This window comes from Varanus komodoensis, unplaced genomic scaffold, assembly GCF_004798865.1.
Source record: "Varanus komodoensis strain SLA01 unplaced genomic scaffold, ASM479886v1 scaffold21, whole genome shotgun sequence".
Taxonomy (NCBI): domain Eukaryota; kingdom Metazoa; phylum Chordata; class Lepidosauria; order Squamata; family Varanidae; genus Varanus; species Varanus komodoensis.
In genome coordinates this window covers 9980906-9997764 of record NW_025335589.1, presented here as the reverse complement: position 1 = coordinate 9997764, position 16859 = coordinate 9980906, and the positions used below count along the sequence as shown (strand labels likewise).

Below are 16859 nucleotides of genomic sequence, written 5' to 3'. Positions count from 1 at the left end.
TGGTGTACCACACACCCTATAACCCATCAGTCTCCTACCTGAGCTGACAGAGGCCTTAGATGCGATTTTGGGTCCTCTGGGCTGTTGTTTCTGGAGAATTTCTGAGTCTGGGGGACTTTGACTCAGCCCTTTTGTCAGGGAGAGATCACTGCCTGCTGAGATTCAGACTGACTGAAGCTTTTCTCCCTGGTAGGATGGAGGACTTATTAAGATGGTCCACTCCCAGAGAACAATGCATCTGGTTGGTTTTCAGAGGTTGTGTGGGGTGGTGATGATCAGGCTGATATGATTAGCATCCCTGTAGAAGTCCAAGATAAGCTGTGAACACAGGAATGCCCCAGACAGTTGATCCAATCACTCCTGAGCACCCTGTCTGTTGCAAGCTTGTATGACTCTAACCCAGTGATGGCGAACCTTTTAGAGACCACGTGCCCAAACTGCAACCCAAAACCCACTCATCTATCGCAAAGTGCCGACACTGCAATCAAACCTGAATACTGAGGTTTTAGTTTAGAAAAAAGAACTCATACATTAACATTTTTTGTCTTAAAAGAAAAACACAATAACAGAGCTTTCAATGATACAAACGACTTTTTATTGAAAGGTAACAGTTTGCATTTGGCGTGCTTTTGCACAATTAATGTGATCTTTGCTGTCATAGGCATGCTGATACTCAAAGCTTAAATCTTGTGTTAATAAAAACAAATTAAAACTCACCAGTCCAAGCACACACACACATGTGCGTGCGTGTGTGTGTGTGTGTGTGTGTGTGTGTGTGTGTGTATCCTTGGCAGTGCACTGACTGGCCATGCGAAAGCTCGGATGAGTCACGGCTCATGACGTCATCGCCTGGTGCTGCTACTCCTTTCCGAGCATGCGCATGGCTCCTATGTGCGCTGTTATCCGATGCTCGGCTGCTGGGGTGACTTGGCTTGCGTGCTGACAGAGAGGGCTCTGTGTGCCCCCTACAGCACGCGTGCCATAGGTTCACCACCACTGCTTTGGAGCTGAGAGCAATGAAACACTATAGCAGATGGAAGGAAAACCCCTAGTGGCTGCAGTCAAACCCTAGTGTGTGTCTGCAGGAATGGCAGCAAAGAAACATCTCACTGCCTGTGTTAAACCTTCTATTTGTTTCCCTGTGCGACTTTTTAGGATCACAATGACCCTAAGGACGTTTAATAAATTTGCTGGAAAATACATCCCAGGAAAAGATCACTTGTGTCCACTGGGACTTTGACTCTAGAGTTATTGTAGTTACTTCTCATCCAGGTGAGAGGCTTGGAGCACAGCCTAGTCTGCTTCATTGGATGAGTTTGTCAGTGCAGCTTGAGAAGCTAGACAAGGTGCTTGCAACAAGTCCATAGCTAACTCTGTACAAGATCCTCATGGCTCCTGGCTTACACAAGGTAGCAAGGAAGAAACAGCCAGCTGGGCCAGGGAGATGATGTGAGAGGGAGTGATTCTATGCAGCAGTGAGACCATTCTGTAGTCTTTAGATCCAAAAATGGATATTTGGGGTGCCTTTGATGAAGTCCATGCATGATTATTTTTAAGAATGGAAGGGTAATTAGTGCAATGGATCTTTTTATTTAGACTTCAAAAAATGTATTGTTTCAGGTTTGTTCTTTCCCTCCCACCCAGCCCCCTGACACTTTTTCTTTTTAAATGTTGTGGTTTGGTTATTTCTGTGCAGCGCAATAAAAATATTTTTAAAAAATTTCCTGTAACCCTCCATGTCTGGAAGCTGCAGGGAACCCCACTGGATTGCACCCTTTCCCAAATTGCTTACTAAATTCTCACCACTTTAAAATCAAGCTCACTGTAAGTTTGAAGAGAATACTGTAAAAATGCTTATCTGCTCAGACCTTGGTGCTCTTGAAAGAGTTATTTCAAGAGATTCTACATATTAGAAACAGCAGCCGCAGCTATAGAACAAGTTAAATCTGATTACTTTCTGAGCATTGCCCAAATAGTTAAACATTTCAGTAACCCAACTAGGAGATTCACTACTACTGCTTAGCAGCCGCAAGCACATCAATTTTCTTCACAATAGTTCTCCTGAATCCATGTTGGAGAGTCTTAAGCTGATACACTATTAGAGTACAAAAATTCACCTATTAGCTGAGAAAGTATTTGTCTTTTAAAGGGATAGACTTATACAAAAGGTGTCAGATAATCTGATTCTCCTAATGGTTAGCTACCAAGTAGTAAGTATATTGTGTTGTAACCCCCCTCACAATCGAACATGCAGCTAGGGCACGGCTCGTCACAGGTAAGAAGCATGATCAGAGTGTCCTGTTCGCGTAAGAACAAGAACCCCAACGAATGTGCACGCTACGCAAGGCTGACCACAAAGCAGCCTTTGTTGCTACGCTCCAGCATAACGTCACGCCCTGTACACTCGCTTGCTTGCTTTAGCAAAAAAAAGAATGTGTGCGAATGTAGCTCAGTGGATTTCCCCTATTGTTCGCTGTTATTCAAGCACCTGCATAGCCGTCCGTGTAAAAGAGTATAAAAATCCTGCCTTCGATCTGCTCAGCACCACACTCTCACGAGTGCATGGTCCCTGCCGGCAGGTAAATAAATCTCTCAGTAATTCCAACCAGTCTCTGGTCTCATCTGTAAAATCGCCCCACAACATATTGTACACCAGATTTTAAAAGGAGACCAGCATCACCCAAAGAACTATGTTTCCTGGAGTCTCTTTACCCTCCTTCCCTCCTGCTCCAAAGCACCATTGTCATCACCACAGCCAGTTCAGCCCTGTAAATGATTTGCAGGGTGAGAAATACATGGAGGTGAGCTTCACATCCACACTCATCCACCCGTCGGATGCCTATACTCATTTTACTTTGGGGGGGTACAGTCATCCTTGTTGAACTGTATCCTTGAGGACCTAGGATATGATCACTACAACCACAGCCTTCTTTTGTCTGGAATGATAGACCATTGCAATATAATTTAGAATGAGGAAACTTACATTTTTGGGTATTGAGACCTGAGCTCAATGCCCCGAAATCTAAATTTGTTTAAATGCCCTAATTTACATTAGTAATAATTTAGTGTGACATGTGAAAGGTGGCTCTGCTTTCAGATGAAAAATAGGGAAGGGGGATAAATATTCATGCCTAAATATGTTAATAGTAAAAAATTAAATAAGTGGCACCTCTATGTTCAGAGGCCATATACCTATATGGTCAATCAACAGAGAATTGCTGCCTTACTGCAAACTTCCCAGAGGCATCTAGATGGCATGTCCTGGAAGCAGGATAAACCACTAAGAAAATCCAGCAAGGCTGTCTTATGCTATTAGACCTCTTCAGCAGACTTGGTTCTCCACTTTGTATTTGTTTTTCAATGGGAAAGCCAGGTTTCACCAACACAGTGTATTCCAGATGCGTTGGATTACAATTCCTAGTATCCCTCAGCTAGGGAGTTGTAGTTTAACACATCTGTACTACACCAGGCAGAAAAAACTAGAATGGATTAGTGAATTGACCCCAGCCTGGCAACCTGGAGCAAAGGGTTTCTGCTATGTCTTTCTTAGGATCTTTCTGGGCAGCACAAATGACACTTGCAAGCTGTTTTAACAAATTAATATTCAACAGAACATTGCTACTTACAATCACAATGCATTTCTTTAAACAAAAACACTGAGAATGATCCTTGGCATCAGCAGGGGTACCCACTGTATCTCCTTTATTACTAGTGTAATAACAGTAAAATTAATTATTTTAACTTTTAATTCTTGGCTTGAAGTATATTAATTTTCAAGTTCCCATTTACCCAAGGTATGTCTGGCAGTACAAATGGAAGCTAAACCAGCTAATTTGTAATCTCACTCCAAAGATTAGTCCACAAATCTGTCATCACAGCTTTTGGGGGAAGTGTTTCTACACTTTGAAATTTACCCATTATGAATGTTGTTTTTAACAATAGGTCCACAGCGTTTATATTCATTCCAACCCCTGTCCTATCACGTAGAAAAAGCTAGTTCCCTTATGTGCAAGATTTAAACCTAAATTCAAATATAAGAGCGATCTGAAGCTTATCTTCGATGCTACTCTCAGAAATGTCATAATAAGACTCAGTATACAACAGAAGTTAAATGCCTTTTCAGAAAAGTATTTTAATGAGAATGTTTCAGCGGATTGCACCAAGTAACAGTGGACTGATGGAGGAATTCCTTCATTATTTGTTGAACTGTCCTATCTTTTCTACAGCTTGAATAAAGTTTTTAAATCCTATCCTCATGGAGGGAATGCTTGACCAGATTTGGATAAAATCAGTTTTTGTTCAAATTTCATAAGGTGAGTTCACTCTCAAGGGCAGGTTTTGCTCCTATAGCAATCACACTTGGAAACCTAATTTTTTTACACTCAATAAACATTTTATTATGAACTTCTGTTTGATGTGTTTCAAATGCTTTATTTCATTGTATTTTTATTGTATTCTTTACATTGTAGAATTGCAATGGTTCTAAACAGTAACACATTTTATTCCTTCATACGAACATGCTACTCACTTTGCTTTTGTTGTTTTACTGCTCTGGTGTAAAGTAAAGTTTACATATCATGAAACAGATGTGAGCACAAAATGTTGTCACTGTTTATATCACGATCACACTGTTTGGACAACTGGCCTGATCTTCATGCTAATTTTCTTCAATGAATACCAGGACCCTTTCCAGTTCATCCATACAATTCCATCGTCTGTTCCATGCTTTGCCATCTCTGGAGTATAATGTCCACCCCAGTAGTATCTGCCATTAGGATTGGAAGAATGGCAGCGATTGTACCACCAGCCACCACCATCTTCCTTAGAACACTGTTTTTTGGGGTCTGGGGTTATCCTGGGAGGGAAAAATATATACAAAGCCTGTGAGACTGGTCAAATATATATGAATACTAATAAATATGTAATCTGTAAATACCCTCTTATCTTCAAAAAAAAAAAAAACCCCAAATTGTGCACCCAAAAACACCTGTATCTTGATTACACAAAGCCTCCCCTCCATGCACTATTCTGTTGCAGAAGAACATCTTTTAGTTCTCCAAACTATCAGTATTACCAATGATTATACCTCTGGGATCGTTTTTTTTGCAACTGTTCCAGACGGACAGCACAATCCTATATAATGTTAATTCAAAAGAAAATTCTGGGGAGTTCAGTGGGGCTCTGCGGGCAGGACTGCAGACTAAAATCATCTACAAGTATAGTCATGAATCCATTAGTCATTAATGTTCATTTATTCTTAATGACACATATGCCTGTCTAACCACTGCAGTACTTTAATATTCAGGCTGCAATATTAGTGGCCTGCGTAAGTGTTGTAAAACAAGAAATCCATCTCTTACATAAAGAAACTAATGTCTCAAATGTCCGTGGCAGAGTACAGTGGCAAATCAAGTGCGAATGCATACATACCATCCATCATTGTCTCTGTCAAAGGTGCTGAAGAACATGCCATTGTGAATGGTCATTGTTCTGTTCTCTCCAGTCAGCTGATGTGCTCCATCTAGCAAGGCATTTCCTGCAGTACCTTTATAGTCACTAACTGAGAGCTGGTACTTGTTTGCTTCACTCTGAATGCCGAATCTTCCATATTGCGCTTTGACCTTAGTACCAGCCCAATCTTCCATTTCAATTAAAATTTCCGTGGGGCCAAGTTTGGTAATCTGGTTGATTTTCTCATTTCCAAGCCAATATTCACCTGTGACACAATCAAAATACATTGCCTGACATTATTTTCAGAAGAAGCTATAAACATTCTGCCCAACTGTCCTAAATCAGTAATAACTGAGCCAAACATACTAATTCTAAGATCTGAAAGAAGCAGACTTATGCATGTGTAATCATTTCAATCTAGAGCTGTCTGAAACCACTCAGCTGGCAGCCTGCTGTGGAATGACGGAGACAAACTGACTGGATCAGTTACACTGAGAGCTTCAGTGACCTGTATTTTCCCCACCTGATGTGATTCTGACACTGAGACCCTGTCCATGCAAATGGTTATTGGGGAGAATTTGCACCACGATTCTGATTTGAAATACTCGCACTTTTATGTTTTATACAATGCTACAGATGATGCATTTAACATTAGTCTCTCAGTCTTTAGTGCAGCCTTCCCCAACCTTCTGCTCAATAGATACACTGACTTCAGATTCCATCAGCCCTAACTAGCATATCCATCAGACAGGAACATTGGAAGTTCTGGCCAAGGGACTGGAGGTCACCAGGTTGGCGAAAGCTACTTCAATGAGCCTCTATGGGAGGAAAGTTCCAGAACCATTAGCAGTTCAGAAAAAGGTTTCTTCACAGTCCCTTGCTGTATCAGTTGTAGGCACCGATAGAAATCTCACAAAAGAAACATCAGACAAAAGAGTTAGGCATAAAGGTCAAGCCTGATGTTCCAATTTGTTTGCCCACAACAAAGAATAGAAGTGCAGTCAGTGGGGCAGAAATATCATACAACTCCCAGTAATACAACTCAAAAATGGATAAAAAACTGCACCAGCAGAATAACTGATAATGATTTATGAATAAATGCTGCTCAGAGTTCAGTTCTTACCTGGAGTGTCACAGTAGTTCTTTCCACCACTGGATGCAATATTTCCAAATCCTTTTTTATACGCATCCCATGTTCTTCCAAAGCCAACACTGCCATCTTGCCGGTTCTGAATAAGAAGCCAACCTGCCAAAGAAATCATTAAAATTAATGATCATGCAATTAAACAATGCCACTTCCTGCTAAGAAAGAGAGGAAGAGAGAGAAAACAACAGAGATATGGCATATTCTTGGCATCTTTTCTCAATGCTCCCTCAAACTCTTTGGATTTCAGAATGTCTGATGATACCAGCATTAAGAAGAGTTGGGTAAAATTAACAGAGCTATATTTGAAGCAGCATACAACCCACCATAAAATTACATTGTAATCCTATGAATTTCTATCAAAACTTATATTGGATGTGATCCACCAGCAAGTTTTCCTGGTGAAATAATATATGGGCACGATGCTGTGTGTGTTTAGATACAAAATGTCCTACAGCACTTAGCATCTCCCAGTCGTCATGGCATTCTGCCCACATTCACTTCACTTTTATCACTTCATACTTAAGTCCCATTAACTATACTTGGCTTTGGATGGAAAATAAGATTTTTATTTTGCCAGCCTCAAGGGATCACTATATGTGGCGATATGTGTGCTACCAACATGTAAATAAAATTTAAGGATACAGAGCATGTTCCTATGAAAACTAAGTGCATTCAAGTCCCATTGGTTTCACTGGCAGAGATTTAAATATCTTCTTTTGAAATCAGTGAAACTTAAACATGCTTAACTTTGAATGGATCATGCTCACAACAGACAAAAAACTAAGGGAGAAAACCAAACAAAATGAAAATCCCACCAGAGCCTGAAATAATTTGAAGCATGTTTAATAAACAAATCTTAAATTCTAAGTTGAACTGTCATGGTAACTATGTTTCCTTGTAGGTGAAGAAATGTGGATTAAATATAATTGGTACCAAATTCTTCTTCTGTTTCACTTCTCCTTACTTAACACAACAGCAAGTGGGACAGGGGGAGCTTGTGTAAGATGCTCTCAATGGGGCCTCATCTTCTTGACACTATCTGTATTATTCATGAGGGGCACAATCCTACGGCCTCCTGGCATCATCTGGGGCCAGGCCAAAGTACTCCAACCTCAGTGCTTAGGCAGCTACACCGACGTACCACATTCTCCTCACAGCTTTTCCTGAAAGAATCACATGGGCAGCTTCTCCAAGAAAGGAGGTTTATGAGCATGTAGGTGAGGACATCTTTCCTTGAGGGCAGGTTGTCATTACTTACCCATGTATGTCCTAATCTATACCACTGTCTGAAGGAGCAAAAACGCCTTCTTTCATTTAATACATTCTTAAGAATTTTCTGACTTAATTACCTCCATTGTCTGTTGTCATGTCACAATAAACTCTGTATGGTTTGAAGAAAGGATCAGGTTGAACAAGGTACAACTGAGATGTTTCAGCTCCTTTCCTAATTATGTCTTCACACTCTGCAATAAGAAATTTGTTGAGTATGTTATAGAGGAAACTATAAAAATCTCTTTTGAATGCCTTGACATTACCAGACCTAAACAGAAGAAAATTATCTGTATAAAGTAGTTCACTGCATTTTACTTTATTCTACAGCATTAGCTAAAACATTGTAAGAGGATGTGAATAAGAAAATAATAATGTACCTGTGTCACCCTGAACTTCCCTTAAACAGATGATTTTCAAAGACTAAGTTCACGGAACACAATAAAGCCAGGTTGTGATGGGAGAATGCTGCCACAATGGTTAACAAACGATACTGCTGAGTTCAAAAAATACAACAAGCCACCTGACTTATAAGCTACCGTGGCTTCTTAGGTGGTGTGAACCCATTCACTGTGTGTTTGCTTGTGTCCAATGCCCTACTGAAGTCCATAATGCTCTGGGGAATCAAACTAATTTGAAAATGCTTTCCCTTATCCCCATTAATATTCTGAATTCTGAGCCACGCTGACAAGGAACCTTGTAACCACAAGATCTTAAAGGCCCAAAGCAAGATGGCAAGACATTTTCATTTGAGTGTCAGAAAACAAGTTTCCTTTAATGCCATCAATTGGTTGGAGAGGAAGCAACAGAAGGCAGGATTGCCTCACCAGAGGTGGGCAAGGATACCCCTGGACTAATGGCAAAATCCTCTCTAAAGAATCAGTTCAGGCCTCTTGTAAAAGTGCTCTGTCTTTATCCTAGCTGCCTAGGGGGTGGAGTGGGAGAAGGGAAAGAGAAGGAAGAGGCAGTGCCAGCACATTTGACTCTGCCTTGCTGACTGCTAGCTTCATACTTGCCCAAAAGCATGCAGCCCCAGTCGGATTATTCCTCAGGGAATCTAGTGCTTAAGACCTCTTAATAAGCAGCTGAATGGAAGATCAGGGAGAATGAACCCTAGCAACCAACTTGGACTCAGAAGCTGCTGTTGCAGCTGTGGGCAGAATTAGCCAAAACATTATGATGGTTGTCAGAGCTACAGAATGCATACAAAACACTGGTCAATCCTAGGGCACATTTTGCTCAATGAAGCAGGAGACACCATGTGAGAATATCAGGAATGCAGCTGAAGGCCCTCGTCACAAATGTGCAAAGGACATAGTCAGAACTTCTGAGGCACCTGTTCCAACTGCAGAGCAAGGCAAGCATTACCTTTTCCTGAAACCACAGGTATGTTGCATGACACCGAACAAGGAGTGCGGCACTCTGTCAACTGGGTTGTCAGAGTATCATCCAATTTTGATAGTTTATCGTGTAAAGAATCCACAATTGCACGAAATAGTCGTAGGGTAGATGGAAGGTTTTTTTCCAAGTTATCTTTAATGAAGTTGTAGTGCTCCTCAACCTCTTTGTTGTATTCAGTAATTACATTCTGATTATCTAGAAGAGAAAAAAATCTAATCTTACAACTACAATTGTGTGATCCCAGTATGCTTATTAATTACATTGATATCCTGCCACTTTTCCTGCAAAGAATCTAGGAATCCTCTCTCTCTTCCCCGTTTTATTTTACAACAAGCCTGTGGGATAGGCTAGTTGGAAAGTCACCCAGCCTCTGAGTCACCCAGTGAGCCTCATGCCTGAATGGGGACTGGTACCAAGATCTCCCAGTCCAACATTTTAAGCATTACACCACACTGGCTCAGTTGTTGAACTATGACTCCAATCTCCTCCAGTAAGCATGGATAATGGTAAAAGATGATGAGAGTTGTAGTCAACCATGATCTTAGGAATCACTGCCAAATTACCAGACAGGGTGCAAACTCAGATGACCAAATTTAGCATATTGATGAATGTGTCACTACAAGTTATTGCTGCAGCACAATCCTGTAAGAGTCTACTCAGAAGTAGGATCCATTGTTTTAAATTGGACTTACTTCCAGGAAAATGTAAAGGATTATAGCAGTCAACTTAGATTGAGTTATACTGCTCTGAAGAGGACATCTAGCACACCATGACAAAACTGTACAAAACAGGTTTTATAAGTGACACAATTAGCATAGGTTGAGCTGCAAATCAAATGCATCAGAAGAAATCATAAGATGATGATCAAGTTAACTCACAACAAGAATGTGTTACATTTTAGGAAACAGGTAGAAGCTTTGTATTCTATGAGTACAAGAACACATTACAGGAAATGCGGAGGGCAGGAACCATTCTGCTGTCCTTCCCCCTGTGCTTTGCCCATTCAAATGCATCCATGAGAATCTGATCTTTCACACAGCTTACTGTCCTTCACCCTCACAGAGAGGCCTTCTGAAGTAATGGGAAAAGCAAAGCAGCGTTATCCACACACTGATTTCTTGCTGTAATAGGAATTACCTTTTATTTTTTTCTGTCTTTGTGCTAGACGCTCATCCAATGTATTAGTGTAACTATAGATAGATAAAGAGGATTGCTCTAGCTTCTTCACTTTGTCTGTTAGCTCCTGAACAACTGGCTTCACAGCCTTTTCCTGTTTTATCAGTTCAGTTCGCAGCTCACATCCAGTTGGACACAATACTCCCTTTTAACAGACAAGAACAGCAGTTCTGTTACAAATGCAGTAAGATAGGGCCAAACTAGCCATGCAACACTGAAGTCCACTTCTCACATTCCACAGTCCCAACACTGTTTGCTGCCCACTCAGCAGCTGCCACTGTCATAACAAGAACATGTGTATTTAATTGCATTCACACCATTAACATCACATTTCCATGACCAACAGAATGTCTTCAGGTATTCCCTAGGCATGATTGTTTACGGTTCTTTAGACAATGTTGTGACCTTCCAGTTTTTGGGCAAATATCACTTTCTGCAAGTTATTTTAGGGCAGAGAAGATTATTTCTGATGGCAAAGGAATGGGCTATTTTGTCTTGCATATTTGTGCACAATATCCCAAAGATGAGCCTTCCAATTGACAGCATCCACCCTCCTCTGGGCAGTGTGGGGGGTGGAAAAGATGCTCTGTTTTAAACACCTCCTGAAAGCACATCTTTATTGCAAACTTTCTTTGGCTTGTAATTAATTGCAATTAATACTATGCTACTTCATCTTAGTATTCCTTATATTGCTATTGTCACTGAAATTGTTTTGAACTGTGCATTTGAATTAGTGATTGTGAATGCTTCTATGTAAACTACTTAGAGATGTGACTATTAAGTAGCATTGAAGTAATAAATTAATAAATTGTTTGACTTTTATAACCCTGGACTCTACTGAGACTAGTGCTCATAAAGACAACACATCATGGAAGCTGTTTCCCCACAGTGCAATTCCACGTAGTTTGGTTACGCAGATGGGACTTTGAATGGATAAAAAAAAATAAGTGGCAAAGAGTCAGACAATTGGTCTCCATTCTTTGATTGTTGTTGAATTCATACATATTCCTGTGTGATGTGGAGTTTCATCACAAGGAAGAACTCTTGCAGCACTTGTATAAATGGGGCCTTGAGTGTGCATTTCAGGAAGTAGCAAACAAAGCAATTAACCTACTAGTCACATCTTTATACCTGGATTCATTTTAACAGATTAATAGTTAAAGGGAGAGGAATATGTAGAATTACCACATGTAAGCAAGCTGAAACTCTTAAGGAAGCAAACCGATTAAGTGCATCCTCAATGCTCTTATATCTTTGAACTTGGAGCGTATGAGGATCTAGCAGAGAGCAAGGGAAGCAATGGAAATATTTGGCTCCTACAACACTTGCTCTACAGTTGAGCTAGGCAGCCATTTCAGCTGCACCACTGAGGCACTTTGGAGTGGGAGGGAAGGAGCAGAAAGCACCACCAAATATCTGGTATCTGGTGGCCTCTGTCTCCTCCCCTCTCTGCCTCACCCCCTTTAACTCATCCCTGATTTTCTGATCTAGAAGAAGCACTCAGCAGGGTTCCATACTGGGTGTAAGGGAAGGAGAAGGATCAGAGCATGGATCCCCAGTTCTGAAGCCAGCGTACTGTTTCTGACCTCAGATCTGGGAATTCATAGTAACCTGTGGCCCTCCAGATGCTGCCTGGCTCACTCTCCAAACTGGCTTAAAAATGATATAAGAATGTTGATAAAAGCAACTAGTCATGAAAGTGTTCTGTAAGGGCTACAGAATATTCTGGGTCAACAAGAGCTCAGAAGCAAGCTGCCCAGGAATCAATGTTCTAAGATACTTTGGAAAATACCAACGAAGGATTATAGGGCACAGCAAGCAAACAAGGCATGAATGGATAGACACACGTTTCCATTCAGGTAAATGCAGAGAAGTAACCTGAACAACAGCAGCAGACCTACTACTCCCACTGAAGTATACTGAATATCAATGCAAATTGACCCACCAGCTCCTCTGCCATGTGTCTGCAACCGCCATAGTCAGGATAAACAATTGGGCCTTTCTTTTGGCCACTAGTAGGCGGTTTTGTTGGACGAGCTCGATATCTGAAGCCACCACTGGGAGGAAGAGGAGCCGGTCTGATAGGCTGATATGACTCCGTTCTTTTTAGTGGCCTGTGACCTCGTGCATCTACTTGCTCACCTGCAACCTGTACAAAACCAAGGGAAAGAAAATATTACTATTAGTCTGTAAGCAGTGAAAGATTTTAATGTATTTTGTGCATTTAATGGAATATGTAAATCCTACATCATCATCATCATATTTGGTTCAGGAAAAGTCTGCTAATTTCATTCATCCATGCATCAGTTCATGATTAATAAAACAGGCCACTCTGGGTGAGTGATGCAGAAGGTGGCATCTGCATTTCCCATTCTGTCAATGCAATGAAAAAGCTGAATTTGCTAGAATGTGCTTCAATTTTAAAATGACTCTCTTCAGCTTGTGTCATGAATGACTTATTAAAACCTGTTCAGAGCAAAAAGACAAAGAGTCCCAGGCTATATTCAAAGATGGGTATCGGAAAATATTAGGCATCTGTATACATAAAAAAGTTGATGTTGATGCCTAAACATCTGATACTGGAACATGTATTTTGAACCTTGCTTTTTTGTTCGGTTACATGTTCAGTAGTAATGTACTTTCTTGAGGCTTAAAGATTCAGAATAAATATAACAATTGTGAGCAATTTTATGAAAAACTATAATTTGATTGTGGACAGAAGCAGCATAGTTCCAGAAAGGAAAATCTGGAACATTTGTCTAGCCAGTTTGCCAACTATTTAACCACTGCTTTTACCTTCAGTGCTGTACCAGCAAATACACACAGCAAACAAACATTATGTACTGGCTCCAGGGAATGCTTAAAACAAGAAAGGATTGAATATGTCTCTCTGCTGCTTTTTTGTTCTCAATCCAATCCTTCTAAAGCAGCTTTTCTTGAAAAAAATGCATGAAAATATTTAGCTGGGCTTTTTTTAACAAACTGATTGTCTACCTACATGTGCCTAAAAAAGGGTTACAAAAATTACTAAAACTACAGAATGTTATATATTCTTTACTTAATATCCAGGCAATTTCTTTTTTAAAATTTAACAAAACCCCAAACCAAATCTGTACATACAAAAAAAAATAGATGGAAAAACAACAGGGTGTAAAAAGCAATTCAAAATTCATAGTGCAATACTAGCTAATCACTGGACTTCCAAGAAATTAATAGGACTCATAAAAGATAAGGCAACCATTAATTAGTGAAGTTGTCAGGGATTTTTTTCCCTTACACTGTCCTGCTCTGCAGTTTACAGTCAAATACCCATGTAAGCACCAGCAATTCAGACAGAGCGTTGGTGGTTCCATGGAAGCTGTTACCAAAAGGGAAACTCGAAAACAAACACCAACCACCACTCATGAGCATGCAGTTTTGGGGTGCATTCCTTTCAGGAACAACACAGCTATTCAAAATAGCCAGTTCTGTGGATAGGGACACTGGATTTCGATCCAAGAGCTTGGAATTCAAACACCAAGGATGGGCTTTAATTTCCCATCTATAAAATGAGAATAATAAAAATCAATCTCACAACATTGTATGGGATAAAAGAGGGAGAGAAACTCATGTCAAGTATTTTATGCATTAAAATACCTGTATAAATAACACAAGATTAATGAGTCTGTGATTAGCAATATGAAAAGAATTTTCACCAGAGTACATCTTATATCAAAGAAACCTTTGTTTATTAATAATGTGAATTTTAATGGATTAATCTATTGACTAACCAGTTAAATATTTGTATATTTTTCATCAGGCAGCAACTTTTAAAGAACGCTTAAATAATTTGGGGATTGTGAACACTTGTTTTAAACAAAACTTCTTTTAAAACTGTGATAGTATTAATCAGGGGTACATTTTTAATTTATCAAAAGGGCTTTTTTCAAATGAGTCTAATTGAGAACTGATTACAATATAGCTCAATCCTAATTTTCGTAAATGCTGGGATTTTCCTCTCATAGATAACATTTTTGTCATTGTGCATTATGAAGATATAGTTTCTTCCTCAATTTAAGAATAAGGAACACATCCACACTAATACACTTCTAAATTAATTTTTACAAGCACTACTACATGTTTACAAAACATATTAAAAACATTTCTATATTAACCAGATGGATACTATAAATAATATGTACAAATCTTGTAAGGATCAGCTGACTTTCTCCCCATTTGCTTTATTTCAAGAAGTGCTGATGAAATGTGCACTGGAATATGAGTATATTAGCAAATTGCATTACTATATTTACATTTTTCTACAAGTAGTTATTTGATAGCAAATTATTTGCAAATACTTATCTAGAAATCAGTGCAACAGGATGTAAACTTTATACTATTATTCTTTAATTTAAAAAAAAAATCAGTCTTACCGTTGGTGCGTCATCATCCTACATAAAGGAAAATAGGAGAAAAAGAAAAAGGATCAGAAAACATATACTCATATATGAAAACAGCATTACTTTTCTCTTATTCACATCAGTTGTAAATTAAGGTTTCCTTAATACAAATAAAATGTATTAATTTTTGTCTCTATTTTCTGAACTCAGGAAAAAATATTACTACAATATAAAAGAACAGATATTCTAACCTCTTCATCATAATCGGCCGCAGCTCGAGATTTAACTATGAGAATGGAAAGGAGAAAGAATAACAGTAGTTTCATGATATTGGTTTGCTTGAACATCCAAACGCCTTAACAGCCTGTGCTCTAACTCAGAGAAAGCAAATCAGTGATCATATATAAATGAATCATAATGAAGCGTCTCAGGTTATCAGTGAGAGGTGCAGCTGTCATTACCCTGTTAATGTTTAACTCTATTATTCACTCTGTGTCTGAACAAAGTCACCAGTTGAGCAATTTGCTATGTACATCTTAAGAACAGGAAAACCTGGAGTTATTTAAATTGTGCTCATTTACCGAAATTAATTGCAAATGATTCAAAATATTGCAAAAGCAGAATCCAGATAAACAAAATAGACTAGCAAATTGTCTATTTTGACAGGGGCCTTTCCCTCCTCTCTTATTTTGGCCTCTGTTTCAATTGTCCATTAGCTTCCCAGTTGTTAACAGCCTTGACCTATGGCAATGTATTAAGAACATTACCCCAAATGCCAAGAAAGTTCATACTTGTGTCTCATTGAAATTAATGGGACAAGTAAGTTGAGTAAGTCAGGTCTTATTCATTTCAGCTTTAGCTTGAATTCTTTTGGGTTTCAGTGATTCCCTTTACTAAAAATTATTTCATTGCAGCTTTACCAGGGGCTGTTCGCATGTTGTAATTGCTTATCCTGGTATTCAAGCTGCACACCAAGCCACATTGCCCTGATTTGGATTGCAGTTTGCTCTTTGACCTCTAGCCTCACTGTGCAACAGAGCCACAGTTTTGCATGCAAAACTTCATGTGGAACCTTGTTTCCTGCATATGAACTAAGTTCTCTGTTATGATAGCAGCTTCTTTGGCAAAATTGTTTGTCCAGACAAAGGACAGTGTACGCTGTTGTTTGTCCAGCTGAAAGGATCCAAAATCCAAGGTATTTGCCAGAACTTGGATACTGGATTTTTTCTTATGGGCTAACATGGCCTCTTTTCCTTTTGGGTGTCTTGAAAAAAGCAGCATTTGAGATATGGCCTTTCCGGGTTTCCCTGCTATGTTTCAGGGATAGTGGTATCATCAAGGTTGCACATATTTTACCTTGTAGAAACTGAAATACTATGTAAAAGTGACCTCCGGTATATACTACTAGAAGTGTTAAAGAAGAACTAATCTTTTGTATTACACAACCTCAACACTAGGTTAAAATGATGCAACATGACACTACACTAGCAAATGAGTGATATAACTGAAGCAGTAAATGCATTTTTATAGCCACATACTTCCTTACTTTCATAATTTTAAGCATTTAAGAGGATTCCTGCTGGATCAGATCAGAGCTCACCCAGTCAGTTTCCAACAGCGGCAACCAGATGCCTGCACAAAATAGAGCTTGTAGGCTAGGACTGCAAATGCCAGGCCTACAAACCAAATCAAGCCTGCCTTGAGTGTCAATTTCACCCTCTGTGGTTTCCAAGATCACATCAGACCTCTTTCTGCCCAAATGACATTTGTTTGGTGGGCTGCTGGCTTTTGCTGCTACCCCACCCCCCACCCCATGCACTCTAAAAGGTTGAAATGCTTTTCCTAAGCCTTATTTACTAGCAAACATGGAGGGTCTACTTAAGTGTAATAGCTAAAAAGTGGTATCTCACATAAATCTTGGGAACCACTGCTTGCTTAGCATTTTAGTCTTTCTTCGTGGGAAAGGTACTGAACGTCTTTGTAATTTTTGTTACTTTTTTCCTGTTCTTTAGTCAACACTATGAAATCCAAGACTG

General features: G+C 39.5%; 1 protein-coding gene across 1 annotated transcript; it reads right to left on the bottom strand.

Annotated features, from left to right (window-relative positions):
• Positions 1-4107: 4107 nt before the first annotated feature.
• On the bottom strand, positions 4108-15219 carry FGB (fibrinogen beta chain). Its single transcript, XM_044430826.1, has 9 exons — positions 15075-15219; positions 14857-14874; positions 12390-12593; positions 10406-10589; positions 9236-9463; positions 7948-8061; positions 6575-6697; positions 5431-5716; positions 4108-4855 (listed from the first exon to the last, which is right to left on the bottom strand). Exons 1-9 carry the CDS (start codon positions 15168-15170, stop codon positions 4624-4626), a joined length of 1485 nt encoding a protein of 494 aa, XP_044286761.1. The 5' UTR covers positions 15171-15219; the 3' UTR covers positions 4108-4623.
• Between the last annotated feature and the right edge of the window lie 1640 nt (positions 15220-16859).